General features: G+C 41.7%; 1 protein-coding gene across 14 annotated transcripts in view; it reads right to left on the bottom strand.

The window, feature by feature from the left end:
• The window catches only part of sgip1a (SH3GL interacting endocytic adaptor 1a), a 279,362-nt gene that overhangs the window by 42,890 nt on the left and 220,784 nt on the right, over window positions 1–15,688 (bottom strand). For all 14 annotated transcript variants that reach the window (XM_072574089.1, XM_072574090.1, XM_072574091.1 and 11 more), the window contains one exon: window positions 13,813–13,939. In XM_072574089.1, coding sequence (XP_072430190.1) covers window positions 13,813–13,939 — 127 coding nt within the window. The remainder of the gene's footprint in view (window positions 1–13,812; window positions 13,940–15,688) is intronic.

Below are 15,688 nucleotides of genomic sequence, written 5' to 3'. Positions count from 1 at the left end.
TAACCTATCAAACACCTCTTTATAAGCTGTTTGTATCCCTCTCACAACCTGCCTTTCCACCTAGTTTTGAGTTGTCTGCAAATTGGTCTATAGTACATTTGCTTCCTTCCTTTAGGTCATTACTATATGTCATAAACAGTTGTGGTCCCAGCATTGGTCACAGGTCACCAACCTAAAAAATAACCTCTTACCTGTTTTCTGCTCACTAGCCAATTCTCCATCCATGCTGAAAAATGTGTTGCTGGAAAAGCGCAGCAAGTCAGGCAGCATCCAAGGAGCAGGAGAATTGAAGTTTCAGGCATAAGCCCTTCTTCAGGAATGCCAAGCAGGTGAAGATAAAAGGTAGGGAGGAGGGTCTTGGGGGAGGGGCGTTGGGAATGAGATAGGGTCATCCATGCCAATATATTACCTCCAACACTTTGGGCTCGTCATCTAACTTAACATTTTGTGAGGTGCCTTGTCAAACACCTTCTGGAGGTCCAAATACAACATACATCTATAGGTTACCTTCTATCCACTCTAGTTGAGACTTCTACAAAAATCTCTCAAAGTAGTCAGACATGATTTCCCTTTCATGAAACTATGTTTACTCTACTTGATTAGATTCTGATTTTTCAAATGTTTCACTATTACTTCCTTAGTAATTTATTCCAATATCTTGCCAACAATGGATGTTGGCTAATCGGCCTATAACTACCTGCATTTGCCTCCCCCGCCACATTGGTAGGTTTCCAATCCTCTCATACTTGTTCACAATCCAAGGATTTTTGGAAAATTACAATCAGTGCACCCACTGTCTCTTATATATAGGTACATCATTTAGATTAGAATCCCTACAGCGCGGAAACAGGCCCTTTATCCCAACAAGCCCACACTGACCCTTCGAAGAGTAACCCACCCAGATCCATTCCCCTACCCTATATTTACCCCTGACTCATGCACCTAACACTATGGGAAATTTAACATGTCCAATTCATCTAACCTGCACATCTTTGGATTGTGGGAGGAAACCAGAGCACCCAGAGGAAACCATGCAGACATGGGGAGAATGTGCAAACTCCATACAGGCAGTCACTCGAGGCGAGAATCGAACCCAGGTCCCTGGTGCTGTAAGGCACCACTGTGAGTGCTAACCACTGAGCCATGTGCCGCCCTTTAGGATCATAGGATACAAGCCATCAGAGTCAAGGGAGTGCCTTTAGCCCCTTTAGTTTGTCTAATACTACTTCTCTCGTGATAGCGATAGTAATTATAGTCAACTTCTACAAATACTGTACTTCTGCTCCTGTTCTAAATGTCTCATGAATCTGTTTCTTATTTCGCTGCTCTGCCTGCGACAAAGTATTTGGATCAGTGCCAAAGTAAACTTTACACATGGTACCTACATCCAGCATGTTCGCACAAGATTGCTGATGGCCTGGGGACTACACACATTTCAGATTTATTTCCAACTTATTCTTTTTCTATTGGTCTACTGCAGAAGATCACACTTTTAAGCTGTGATCTGGAATGTATTGTCTGAACATCTGGTAGAAGCAAATTCAATTGTTATTTTGAAAAGGTAATTTGTTAAGTACTTGAAAAGGGGAAGTGAAACCAATCAGATAGTTCTTTCACAGAGTTGGCACTGGCACAATGAGTTGAATCACCTCCTACAATGCTACTCTATTCTTGAATAGTTAATACTCATGCAGATTGGATGGGGAAGATCCATGCAATACAAGATCTCGGGTAACTTGCAAGCTGAAGGCTGTGATGATTCTTATTATGGAAGTAATAGAGGACGTTGGGGAAGATTAATGTCAGAAGATGTCCCTGTACTCACGGATAGCATTCACTGCTTTTCACCATTTATCTCCAAACTCAGTCATTTAATCTTTTTGTATGCAGACATAACTTGCAGAACAACACATTAGAAACTCTTTTATTGTGTATTAATTATCATGGATAATCTTTTAGGGGTGCCTCAGAAAACATATTCTGTTTCTGATGTTGCAAGTATTTGGAGGAAGAGATTTCAATTAGTTACCTCAGCACCCAGCATTATTCACTCCTACATAAGAAGTATGATCCGAAAAACGTTCAACATGGAGGGAGTTAACTGGTGAGTTAGAGCAGGGACTATCTGATAAGACCATAAGATGTAGGAGCAGAAGTAGGCCATTAAGCCTAAAGTCTCCTCTGCCATTCAAGATGATCTTGGCTGATCTGATAATCCTCAATTCCACTTTCCTGCCTTTTCCTTGCACCCTAGATTCCCTTATGACTAAAATTCTCAGCCCTGAAAATACTTAATGACCTAACCTCAATAGCCCTCTGTGGTAAAGAGCTCCACAGATTCAATATCCTCGGAGAGAAGTTGTTCCTCCTCATTTCTGTCTTAAATGTGTGCCCCCCTCGTCATTCTGAAATTCTGCTTTCTGGTCCTTGACTTTTCCAAAGAGGGAAATGACCTCTCTGCATCTACACACATAAGACCCATAAAAATGCTGTACAATGCCTAGTGGTATTATCACTGAACTAGTAATCCAGAAATAGGGCAATATTCTGGGGAAGAGTTCAAATCATGGCGTGATAAATGGTGGCATTTGTATTCAATTAAAAAATATGGAATTAAGTATATAAGGGTGACCATGAAACAATTGATAATTGTCAGGAAAAACACATCAGGCTCACAAATGTCCTTTAGTGAAGGAAACTGCCATCCTTGTCTGATTTGGCCTACGTGTGACTCCAGGCCCACAGCAATGTGGCTGTCTCTTAACTGCTCTCTGGGCAATTAGAGATGGACAATAAATGCTGGTTTAAAGCTTGATGTCCACATCCCACGAATGAAAAGAAAAATAAAGTCCCCCCTCAATCTTTTAAATTCCAGTGTGTACAGGCCTAATCTGCTGAACCTCTCCTTATAAGGCAGTCCTTTCATACTTAAGAGCTTATGCAGTGACCCTCTTTACTGGATGGCCTCCAATGCCACTTTAGTATTCCTCAGATACAGGGGTCCAAAACTGTTTACGGTATTCCAGCTGTGGTCTGATCAGCATCTTGTACAGCTTTGCCAAAACCTCCCTACTTTTATATTCCATTTCTTTTGAAGTCGTACACCACAGCAAAAATTATCCACCTTGTTTCATCCACATGAAGGTGAGGCACATCTGCATCTCATACACTACATTCAGCTGTTTGGATAGAACACAAATTGAAGCAGTGGGGCCAATGCTGCAGATGGTGGAAGTGCTGCTTTATTTTTCAAGCGTATTCAGGACATATGCATTTAAAACTTTTGACCTTCTGCACTGAATTTAGACATCTATTCTGAGTGTTTCAAAACATTAATTAATGTTGCTTGCTCGAAACCAAGCTAAAGAGGAGACTGTTCCAAATCATACCATAAGGATATATGGAATGAACAGAAGAAAAGACAAAAATTCCACCTTTTCTAAGGCAAATATGAGGTTAAAACCAAATCACAAAAGGAGGGCATTTGAAGAAAAGATGACCTTCCCTGTATGCTCAAGTTAAGGAACAAAACGTCTGATCCCCAGCTGGATAGAATGAGTTAATGACACAGCAGAGCAGCTTGCACCATTCTTACAAACTACTGCTCGTACCATCACTGCCACATCTTATTGCTTATTTGAGCTTGTGGAGGTTGCACTGGCTGAGTCTCAGTTCACACAGAAGGAGGAGCAAATGTTGGTCACAAAACTGCTGCCTCACAGCACCAGGGTCCCAGATTCAATGCCAGCCTCGGGTGACTGTCTGTGTGGAGTTTGCACATTCTCCCGTGTCTGCGTGGGTTTTCTCTGGGTGCTCCGGTTTTGTCCCATAGTCCAAAGATATGCAGGTCAGGTGAATTGGCCATGCTAAATTGCCTCAGTGTTAGGTCAATTAGTCAGAGGGAAATGGGTCTGGGTGGGTTACTCTTCGGAGGGTCGGTGTGGACTGGTTGGGCCGAAGGGCCTGTTTCTACACTGTTGAGAATCAAATCTAATCTAAATAAGCAGATTTTCTGACTGGAGATCCAATTTGATTATTTCTAACCTGCAATGTGTAGAAATTCTGTATTCATTTGACCAGCTTATGAAAGTGATTACTGCAATGGGCAGGCAAAGTATCTGCAGAAGTCACTAGAACCTGTTGAAAACCCATGTGTAATATTTGCCTCATAATGCGATGTACTGCATTAGCTTCATCTGCACAGGAAAGCAACTGCAGTCTACCATTAAGCATTCAGAGTCCTCAATGTGTGTAGCTATTCTTGCATTATTTTTTACCCTGTTTTTATAGTGGCATTATAAAACAAGTTTTCTTGTCCAGCAAACTTTAATTCAATGCAGAATGATAGTACCATAAATACCAGTAGCAATCCCGTGGAAGCTTCTATGTGCTGGGCATGCCTGTAAAAGGTAGTGTTCTGCTTTTAAGCTCTACACTCAGCACATGCTACGTAGATGTGCAAGTGACAATGGAGAGGGTAGAAAGTGGGCAGAAGGCATCTGGATGGGTATATGAATAGGAAGGGTTTGGAGGGATATGGGCCAGGTGCTGGCAGGTGGGACTAGATTGGGTTGGGATATCTGGTTGGCATGGACTAGTGGATCGAAGGGTCTGTTTCTGTGCTGGACATCTCTATGACTCTAACTGCCATTAGAATATAGATTGTCCTGTCTGCATCAAAGTCAATGCCCCTAAATATACCAGCATAAGGATCTACAAAATCAACTGAATTGTCAGTGATAACCACTAAATCCAGAGCCAGCCAGCATATATATATACACACACACACACACACACACACACACACACACACACACACACACAAACACACACACAAACACACACACAAACACACACACAAACACACACACAAACACACAGTTGGATTATCATGCAAATATATGAGGATATGAATTAGACATCCCACAGGTACAAACTAAGGATAAGCTTCAAGGGAAAATACATTTAACCATACAGGCATGCAAGACAGAAAAATAAATTTGTGGCTGTTCATTTGAATGTTGTGTGAAGTTTCTTACTTTTAGAATAAAATAAAAGGTACAGGAAATGAAAGGCAGTTGAGAAAGTGCAAAAGAATAACTCTGCAAAAAGCATTTGAGCTTGTTTCCTTGGTGTTATTTGAATAGCAGGATTTATTAATTTGGGATCAAACCATTCACTTTAATGTTTTTAGACGAATACCTGGTGCACCAGACTTCTTGGTTGTATTGGTGCTTCTGTAATATAATCATCCTGCAGGGTGGCCACTTCCTCCTGTGCCCCTATGTAATGTAAAGTTCTTTTGATCTGTCAAATGTGCTGCTAATTCAAATACTCTCATTGGTCACTTATGTTTTGGGAACTTCTGTAGAATTATGATACTGGGGACCTGGGTCATGTTGTAGTAATGTTTAGAGGGAAGGAAGATAAGAATATTGCTTTTTGCAGAATAATTAACTTGTCATCTTCATCACCAGGAAGCAAATGACTTGACATCGTAAGTGTCTTCTGTACTAGCTGAAAAGCAGTGGGAATATAAAGGTTGAAGGTAATAATCTTGACTGTTCCTGTTCTAATAGGTTAACAACAGGTCTCATTACAACATATAGCATTGATAGTGGTTGCCTTTTGGACCTGGGTCAGCACAGGCAATATTCTATTGCAAAGGTGGTTGTGAATTGGCTTATTGGATCTCACTGTGTCGTTGGCCTTCCTCTGGTTCAATCTTATTTTGCTTCAATGCCTTCTTTGTTGAATTTTATTGAATCAGGGAGAAGCATTGACAGTACAATTAAATGGCAGAGAAATAAATTAACACTGTAGTTTAAACAATCTGTTTAGCAGGCACTAATTTTGTTGGTCTGTAAAAACATTGGACATGGATTAACATTGGGAGGGAAAATGGTAATCACACAGCAGCTCATTATATACTTATTTTTTCAAAGCTTTCTGACAAACTCTTGATACGCTCAATTTGTGCTATTGGCAGAATACATTGTCTTGTTAACTTGCCATTTATCAGACAATTTCATTCAGAAGTCATCATCATTGGCTAGGGACTGTAACCTATATATCAAAGCCAGAAAAATTGTAACTTGACATTTTATCCAATAAATTCCAAAAGATCCTTGACTTTAAATTTCTTAGTTTTCACAATCTTGCATCAATTTTACAATGAGGATTATGCTGCCTGATAATAATTCCATACTTTGCTTGAGGAAGGCATATATTATTCAGAACTACATAAACAGAAGAAAGTAAGAACATGCTTTGAGTTGATGCTTTTTAATGTCTTCAGGGGGTCTATTGGGCACTTTATGACTCATAGATTCCTATTTTATGTGAGATGCAATCAAAGTCATTGCCACAAGAGTGCTACTGCTGAATGGATTGTGCTCAATTTCCTTTTCATTAGTGCCAGCAAACTGATATTGCTGGGCAGAGGAGGAAAGCTGTTTTACTGTCTTTCCACTTGTGAGACTTCCCAGATGATGGGTAGATGGTCTATTATTAGATGCAAATAATAAAAGAACAAGTTACACATATTTCCTGCCATTTGTAACAAGGCAACTCACTGGGTGCAAGGAATGCCATCCACCTCTGTCATCCAAGGGTGCAATAGGCCACTAAGTGCGACTTTACAAATGAAACAGCCTTGAACCTACCTGATTGCTTGGAGTGGGTAAGACAAAGGTTTGAAATAATTTAGGTTAAATAATTATTGTCATCACGGGTGGCACGGTGGCACAGTGGTTAGCATTGCTGCCTCACAGCGCCAGAGACCTGGGTTCAATTCCCGCCTCAGGCGACTGACTGTGTGGAGTTTGCACATTCTCCCCGTGTCTGCGTGGGTTTCCTCCGGGTGCTCCGGTTTCCTCCCACACTCCAAAGATGTGCAGGTTAGGTGAATTGGCCATGCTAAATTGCCCGTAGTGTTAGGTAAGGAGTAGCTGTAGGGGTATGGGTGGGTTGCGCTTCGGCGGGGTGGTGTGGACTTGTTGGGCCGAAGGGCCTGTTTCCACACTAAGTAATCTAATCTAATAACTATGCATTAGAAATGTACCCTCCTCCACCTGAGGCAGATGGAAATGCTTCTAGCATGAGTCAAATGATTCTGGGCGTTTACTGACCAAGAAGGTTGAGTGGGGTGGGATTTTGTACTGTATTGGCATAATTCCAACCCTCTCTTTCCATCTCACTGAATATCTACCATGTTTGCAGAAAGCAGGTTAATTCATCAAAGTACATCCTGATCAGCTTGTGAATGCTGTTTTAGTAATATCTAAAAGGAACAAAGTACCAACTTATCTCAGTTGGTCGTACTTTTGTCTCTGATTCAGAACGTTGTGTGTTTAAACCCCATTTCAGAATGAGCAACACAATCTTGCTGGCATAGCTTTATAGCACTAAGAGAAAACATCATTATCAGAACTTCTATGCCACTTAAGCCTGCTCCTCTTACAAATTATCAACACTTTTGGACTGTGTCTGGACTAATTTAGAATTCAGGTCAGTTCAGCTGTTAGGATCGGTGGGATGTGAATTAGTAGGTCCTGTTCTGGTTCTAAAGTGAACTTAACTATTTTGGAATTGATGGTCTTGTCTCCTGCTTTCTGTACACAGATTCTGAGACATTAATAACCCTCACGTGCATTGACATGGTGAGTGTTGACAGATTATTCCACTGGTTTGTTGGTTTGGTAATCTCACCTGAACCTCAATCTACCATCTAATGTTGACTGCACCAAGTATTTTATGTTTATTATGAGAAGGCAGCCTAGAGGATTATCCCAAGATTAATTGATCCTCCACTTTGACCATAGATCTAAATTGTATAGGAATGGTAGACTGTGTGTATTAGGTTTATCCTTTTGGTTTAAAACCATGGTCTATATTTCCATTTGATGAAAGAGCAATTTAACTTAAATATAAAATTTAATTCATGTGGATTTAGGAAATCATTTCCCCAAATTAGAGGAGAAAAACCATATTGCATACTTTCTCCATATGAATATTTTGTATACCTAATAGGTCACAATGATGGTGATACACAGAATTAGTAAAGATCTGAAAAGGTAGAAGAATGAAGGAAAGCTACAGTAATCTATGAAAGTTCATGTCAGACACATTCAGGTGATAATAGAAAAGCAACTCAGATTCTTATGATCATCAAATTTCAATTATAATAAAGGATGGAAGACAGAGAAAGGAAAGAGATTTGGACGATCAAAGTGAAAGAAGAAAAGTAAGGACAGGTTGGGAGGTGCAAATGAGCACATTTTTATTAACACAAAGTAACTTGAGGGACATACTGGGATACAATAGACCAAGAGAAAACATGGGACTGAAACTGAGAGTATAACATTAAGGAGACAAACAAAGGTTTCATTTATATTGACAATGAGCGGGGAATTGAAGATTAATCTACCAAATTCAGGATGGTCTAAAGTAGACTGCAAAACTGACAACAGCTCCATTGGCTGGCAAACCACAAACTTGGACATGTTGATCTCATCTTGCAACAAGAAGAATACATGCACAGGTCACTGCCAAACTATCACTCTCAGAAACCATCAAGCTCTGATTATAATGCTAAGTAGATGAGGTGCGACCAAGTTAAAATCTCACACATGGGCTGGATTCTCTCCTCCTAAGAAATGATAGGAAGGATGCAGGAAGGACAAATTATCATGTGGGTTGGCCCCAGGGAAAGACCGACTCACTTCTGTCACTTCAGATATTCTGGGTGAGCAGACCTTCCTGACCTGCCACCAATTAAGCTTTTAAATGGCCAATTAATGACCACTTAAGGGCCTCGTACTGCCACCAGTCCAATTTACTGTGTTCCTAACAGGTAAGAAAAGGGACAACTTTCCAGAATAGTAACATGGGGCAGCCTACCTGCTGTAATGGGGAGGGGACCCTCCCCAATCTGAAGTGACTGGGGTCACAAAAATGAAGTAGGCAGGGCAGTGGCTACCAAATGCCATCCTTCTGTCCTGGTCTCATAAGCCCAGATATCTATGCTGTAGATCCCCACCAAAAAAAACCTTACTTCCCCATTGCTCCTGGTCTTCAGCACTGCTCTTTAATCAGTAGCCTGGGCCTCTGAAACACACTGCGATTGACAGTAGGTGCCAGCCTGAGGTTGCTGGCAGCTTGAGGTGGGATAGGAGATAGCTATCCCAAGAACTGATTGGTCATGAAGTCCACATTGTGGCCACTTAATTGCCTTAAAGGCACTTGATGTGGCAGGCTTTCTTTGGTGGTGGTGGAGGGATAGTACAGGGGGTTGTAAAAAACCCTCCACATTAACTAAATACAGAAAATTCTGGCTACTGATTCCCTTGAACCTTTGTTGGTTATTATTCTATTTATTGTGGGTATTTTGCAAAATCTTCTAAATTAATGCTAATATCGTCTCCTGATCCAATTGATAATAAAAATTGCTTGTAAAAGAAAGAAGCATGAAATACATATCAATTCAGGTGAAATAAAGTCGTGCAAGTTCACAAAATAACTGTTAGACAGTGCTTCAACTTTTCTAATGGAGGGTATGTTTTGGATTAGAAATGTCAGAAACCATTTCCTTGAAAAGATTATGAACAAATTTTACATTATTTAAATTGGATGAACTAAAATATGGTTTGAGCTCTAACCTAATGGCTCTAATAATAATAGTGCTGCCTTACTCCACTGTGATTTTAGGGTCTAAATTAGCAAAATGGTAGTGTCCCTACCTCTGAGCCAGAAGTCTGAGATCAAGCCTCACCTGCTCCAGACATGGATAGTAATGTCTCTGAACAGGTTGATTAGAAAATAACTAGAATCTAATTCAAATTACAGTCTGTGCTATGTCAGCTGTTCTCAGCAATGCCGGTGGTAGCAGTATAAAAATTGACCAATTTCTCTGGAACAGGCAAAATGGAGAAAATCATAAGAAAAAAAATCTTTGATATTAGCATAATGTTATCAACAGTTATTTGTAGAGCAGCTGCTGTCAAAGATTACTGTAACTTTTCCTTTGTATTTTCTATTGGTATTTTTTCCATTCTCCTGAAGTTTTTTTTGCTGGGTGGGGTATAACTTTCAGAAGAGTCATCTTCCCCTTCAGTGCCTCATTCAACTGACCACTGTGTGAGAATGGATGACATTTTCTGTGAGACCCTACTAGGATTCACCAAGAGTTCCCAAAGCCACACATTAACACTCCACCTCTGGTTTCCCTGAACGAACAGTGAATGCAATTGAAAAAAAGAGCCATTCTGTCAAAGGATAGACTAATTAAAGGAACCATGGCCTGAGCTACAAGAGTTAACCAGCAAGCAGACTTTTGAGACTGCAGCAACTATTAAAATGGAGAGGAGACTTCCTACCAAGGCTTCACTGTTGCCTCGAAGTCCCATGTATGGTGCCCAAGGGATTGTATTGAGATAAGTCCTCCAAAATTCACGAGGAACAGAATGACCTCTCAGTTCAAGCAGGTCTGGATGGAAGTTGTGAGGATGCCACAAGACTGTGGAACCTACAGCCTGGAGACAGTGTACCAAGAGGATCTAGGATATCACACTTCATGAAGACAAGCTTGACACCGACTTCTCCAGCACCTTTCCTGCACTCTACTCAACAGAATAATATATCTTTAGCTTCATTCATTCCTCTTACTGCAGGTCCAAGCCTTCACAGCCCCATCTGAAAAGTCAATAATCAACCTCGCTCAACCCATTGATCTCTCACATTCCACAAAAGGTGCTCTTCTTTCTTTTCTTTCAAGCTGCAATGAATATTCACATTTCTTCTTTCTCCCCTTGAAGATGACAGGACATAACTTGGCAAGAGGAAGAGACCTGATGGCCATTATTTGGGGGCCATTAGTAATGTGCTCCCACCTGCTGCACTCTGAAGGTGGATTTGGTCCAGCAGATTGCAGATATCAGCACAAGCCTACTGAGAAAGCTTGGGGCTCCTGAGGCACTGGGAATCAGACACCTTGAGAGAATCAGCCTCTCTTTGTCTGCAGGCATTATACTGAGGAGGGGACAGGGCAGAGGCATGGTCTCTCCCCATTTTAGCTGGACCTCTACTTTCATTACCCGTGTCCTTTGGAAGCACATGAGGCTGAAGAGAAAACAACTGGTACTGGTGGTGTTGTTTCTGCTCCAACTGGGAGAAGTTGGCAATGACATTGCTTCAGCTCTCACCTCTTATCAGAGGTGGAAAGTGGGGCTGGATAAGCTGATCTGACTCCATGGTAAAAGCTGGCAGCAGGGACGTGTAACTGAAGCACAGTCCAAGCCATTACATGTTAAGCAGTGAAGGCCCTTCTGAGGGAAGATGTGCATTGAACAGCAGTCCCTCAATGGTCATTGCTGCAGTACTGCACTGTCACTGAACAAAGCATTTATATTTCTCCAGTTTTACTGAAGAAATTCTTCCAACTGTGTGTTTTCTCATGGTGACCCTTAGGAGAGCTGCTATCATGTTGGGAAACAGGTGCCCTAGTTGGGAAGAACGGAGGTCATTCTTAAATACCATTACAGTACTTTTAGTAACTAAAGGTGCGTGACTGCATGCTTCCAATCTCACCCTGCAGAAACCCAGAAGAGAGTGGGATGATGTCAGTCTTCTGAACGAACACCAATATCTGAGCAGGCATATAAACCTGCTTCCCCCTGCCTGGAATTTGTTTTTAAAAAATATTTCCCATTCATTGAGTGATGACAGGTTATCTGATCAGAAGAGCAGAGCACAGACATCCAGGTGAATATTTTTATTAAGGTCATTTCAAGCAAGCTTGAGGACTTTGGATCTTTTTCCTATTCCTATCCCAGAGTAGAGTAACCGGTGCTTCTAGCCTGACTTAGATCAGTTAACTCCGCAGAAACTTAGGCCTTCTGATCTGCATGGTATGGCTTTAACCAGTTGAGCTTGCTGGTGAATTGTCAAAAAGTATTTGAAAGCATGGACATTAAAACATCTACACATTTATATTTTGGAACTCTCACAAATTGAGAATTCAAGTGTCTGCTTGTGCAAGTTGATGACATAGCTTCTGTTTTTAGAAGTGGTGATCACTCATTAAGATAAACTCTAATCAGTGCTTGTTAAACAATAAAAGCTTATCACAGTCATCTGCTGACTATGGCTAACCTGCACAATATTCATGCATTAAATGGGAATTAAAATTATTTCCTGCAGGTTCTTTTTTTTGTAATACATTCCATTTCTTGCTATCCTCTCCTTCAGGTACTGAATCTAGATTGGTTACGGTGCCCCAGATGTTGGATGCCCTGAGGTATCTTCTTCAAATGCCCACGCAGTGGGTCCAAACAATTTTAATACTAATAGTCTAGTCAACTGAGGGAACATCAAAGTCCAGCTTGATATTGCCCTATACCATTAACATTCACACACATACACTTTACAGAAGGAATCACTGCACAGTGAGACAGAAAGAGACAGATTGCGATCACCCCTTATCTAGCCCAGGGATATCGTGGCAAATTGCATCACTGACCTATTTCCACTGAGCTGAGATGAGCTAACTAAAAACAGACTGGGATTAATATATTGTTAATTACAGAGATTAAGAACTGTTTTCATACTAATGTCTACTTTGTGTCAGAAATGGCTGGAAGTTTCACCATTGAAATATCCACCGTTTTCCTCAACGGAGGATCCCCAGCACTGTGGTTGACAGGGCCCTCAGCTGGGTCCAACCCATTTCCCGCACTTCAGCCCTCACCCCCTCTCTTCCTTCCAACAACAGTGAAAGGGTCCCCCCTTGTCCTCACCTACCATCCCACCAGCATTCACATCCAGAGGATCATTAGTCACCATTTCTGCCACTTCCAGTGGGGTGCCTCCATCAGACACATATTCCTATCCCCTCTCGTCAGCCTTCCACAAGCACAGTTCCGACTGGGATACACTGATCCACTCCTCCTTCACTCCCAGCACCTCAAACACCACACCCCCCATATACATAGTCCCATGGCATCTTCTCCTGCAACCGCAGAAGGTGTAACATCCGCCTGTTTGTTTTTTCCCTCCTCAGTGTCCATGGGCTCAAGCATACCTTCCATTTGAAGCAACATTTTACCTGCACTTTCCAGTTGCCTGCCACTTCAACACACCACCAGGTTCCCTGGCCAACATCTGTCTTGGGCCTGCTGCAGTGCTCCACCGAAGCTCAGTGCAAGCTGGAAGAACATCTCCTCATTTTACCCGAGGACTCTGCAGCCTTCTGGACTCAATATGGACTTCCAACAATTTTAAGGCTCGAGGCACCTTATCCCAACCCCCACACACCAGGCCTTGTAATCACATGGTCTGCTGCTATTTCACACAAGCCATAGTTAGCCACCAATAGTTCCCATTAGTAGCTTTTCATTCTCCTCGGCTGACCGCTATCCACTCCTTTGTCTGTCCAACAGTTCTTCTCTCTCGTTAGGCTCTATCTCACCTCCACTTACTGTTTATTCCTTACCCTCTTTCTCCAATCTATCCAATCTATCCTCTGCATAAAAAAACAATTTTTTGTTAGTTACCATCAGTTCTGAAGAAGGATCATGAAAGGTTAATTTGACTTCACTCCAATGATGCTATCAGACCTACTGAGCTTTTCCAGCAGTTTCTGTGTTTGTTTCTGATTTCCTGCATCCACAGTTCTTTTGGTTTGTTTATTTTGTGTTTGCAGTAGCAAGAAGGTAGAGTCATTTAAAAAAAAACCTTGAAAGTAGATTTCTGAACTCAGTATTTGTTGCATGTTTAAAACTTTGCTGACAAAAAAATTTAAGAAGAATACTTTACCGACTGTAGGGGTGGTAGCTGCACTCAGTGAGTTAGTTGACGATATGGAAGAAGTGCTTTCTGCTCGAGCTAGTGGTGCTACCGGTGGAGGACTAGATGAATGTATTGGAGGACTAAAAGACCTGGACTGTAAAACATAAATGAATAAATATTTAATCATTGAAATGTAACTTACTTCATGTCAAGTTAAACATCATTACTCCAATTTATAAATAAATATTTCATCATTTAGTTTATAACATTGATGTAAAGGGTATGCACAACAGAACTCTTAGTTAGTTTGAAATTATCCTGAATTTTCCTCCTATTTACTGCCTTGAAGGTAAAAAGGATATATGTCCTTTGGCAGCCCTCCAGAATTTCATCAAGTGTGAGACAAGACAATGTGCATTTGCAACTTATTTAATTTTAATGAGCATTCCAACCTAGCCCAATGTTGAGTTTATCTAATAGCTTGAGCATAGAGTCAGTGGAGTGCAATCAAGTGTTAAAATTTGCTCAAAGGACTATTCTGTTTAATTTAAACTGAACTACACCTTTAACTGAAAGCAACTAATTAGGTATCCTTTGGCGTTATTAATAGTACAGAAGGTGGTTCCTAAGAGGTGCTAACTGACTGTAAAGACACAACAATAGAGCTGTCAAAAAAGTGGCAAGCAGAATCAGACCTGCCAAAAGTTGTCAAGTTGAGCAGAATCTCCTATTTCTTGGCTAGGTGCAGTGATGTTAAGAATTTTTTTGGGATTTCTGCCATGAGGTCCAGTGACTTTCTCACTGTTTGCTACCAAACTCACTACTTTGGCTAGTTACTCCATCCTACAGCATCTGTCTGTTCCAGCTCAATCTTACCACTTATTGTTTTCGGAACAACTCCCCACTCAACAGATGTCACAGACAGACTGCACAACCGCACCATCTTTAAAACATTGTGTACCTGAATGAACACGCATTCTACAGGCAAGGACAGACTGGGAAGATGTCAGAAAAGGGGAAGATGGTTCTGTGATTCTCCATGGAGCTGGAGGTTCTGATCAAAGGGATGATACATAGGAGAGTTGTCCTCTTCCCGGCGGACAGACAGAGAGGGTCATGATACCCGACCCTGGCACCTGATCCATGGTCACCAGCCAGGTCAGTGCCATCTCCACAGTGACAATGACCCTCTCTTTTGCACCAGGGTAAGTGCCATGTTCTTCTCTCTGCCATACATACACACACACTCGCTGTGTCATTGCACCAATCTTCCATCAAGTTTCTTGCTTTGCTACCTGATTGCCTGCACCATTGTCCCACACTTGTCATAACCACAGACAAGATTCCATTAATGTAGCTCTGTGCTACAGCCCATCTCAATGTCAGAGCAGCATGGGGTACACATGGCATTGGATAATTCTGACACCTCTGGCCCTCCTCATACAGCATTCTTATTATTTCATGGCCTCTGTGGTCTAACAAGTAGCTGTCATTGAGTTACCCAGCTGTGTCCATTGCAGGGAGATGCAACACTGAGAATTGGGTCTGTGTGCAATGCTCTTTCCCTTTAAAAGCTTTATTATCATTGGGTGGGTCCTACAGCCCTCTCCCTCACTTCACCCACACAGGCACTGCCATTTTGTTCCGCATTGAGCACCTTTGACGTTCAGTACAATGGAAGGCAACAATGAACGCTCCTTGGCTAATGATTTGCAGCCACTACTGCCACCACCACCATGGGAGATTGAGTCCCTGAACATTCAAATTCCCTTCCTAATAATCCTCACCATAAAGCCCATTAAGCTTTGCAACTCCCCAGGAACTACCAGCGTCACCCCCCCCAAACCTTCCTAAATGTGCCTACACCTGCCCACATTCACCCCCCACCCACAAGCTCCTGGCC

This window comes from Chiloscyllium punctatum, chromosome 7, assembly GCF_047496795.1.
Source record: "Chiloscyllium punctatum isolate Juve2018m chromosome 7, sChiPun1.3, whole genome shotgun sequence".
In the NCBI taxonomy this organism is placed as follows: domain Eukaryota; kingdom Metazoa; phylum Chordata; class Chondrichthyes; order Orectolobiformes; family Hemiscylliidae; genus Chiloscyllium; species Chiloscyllium punctatum.
Note: the sequence above shows the minus strand (reverse complement) of the source record. Positions and strands in the feature narration are given on the sequence as shown.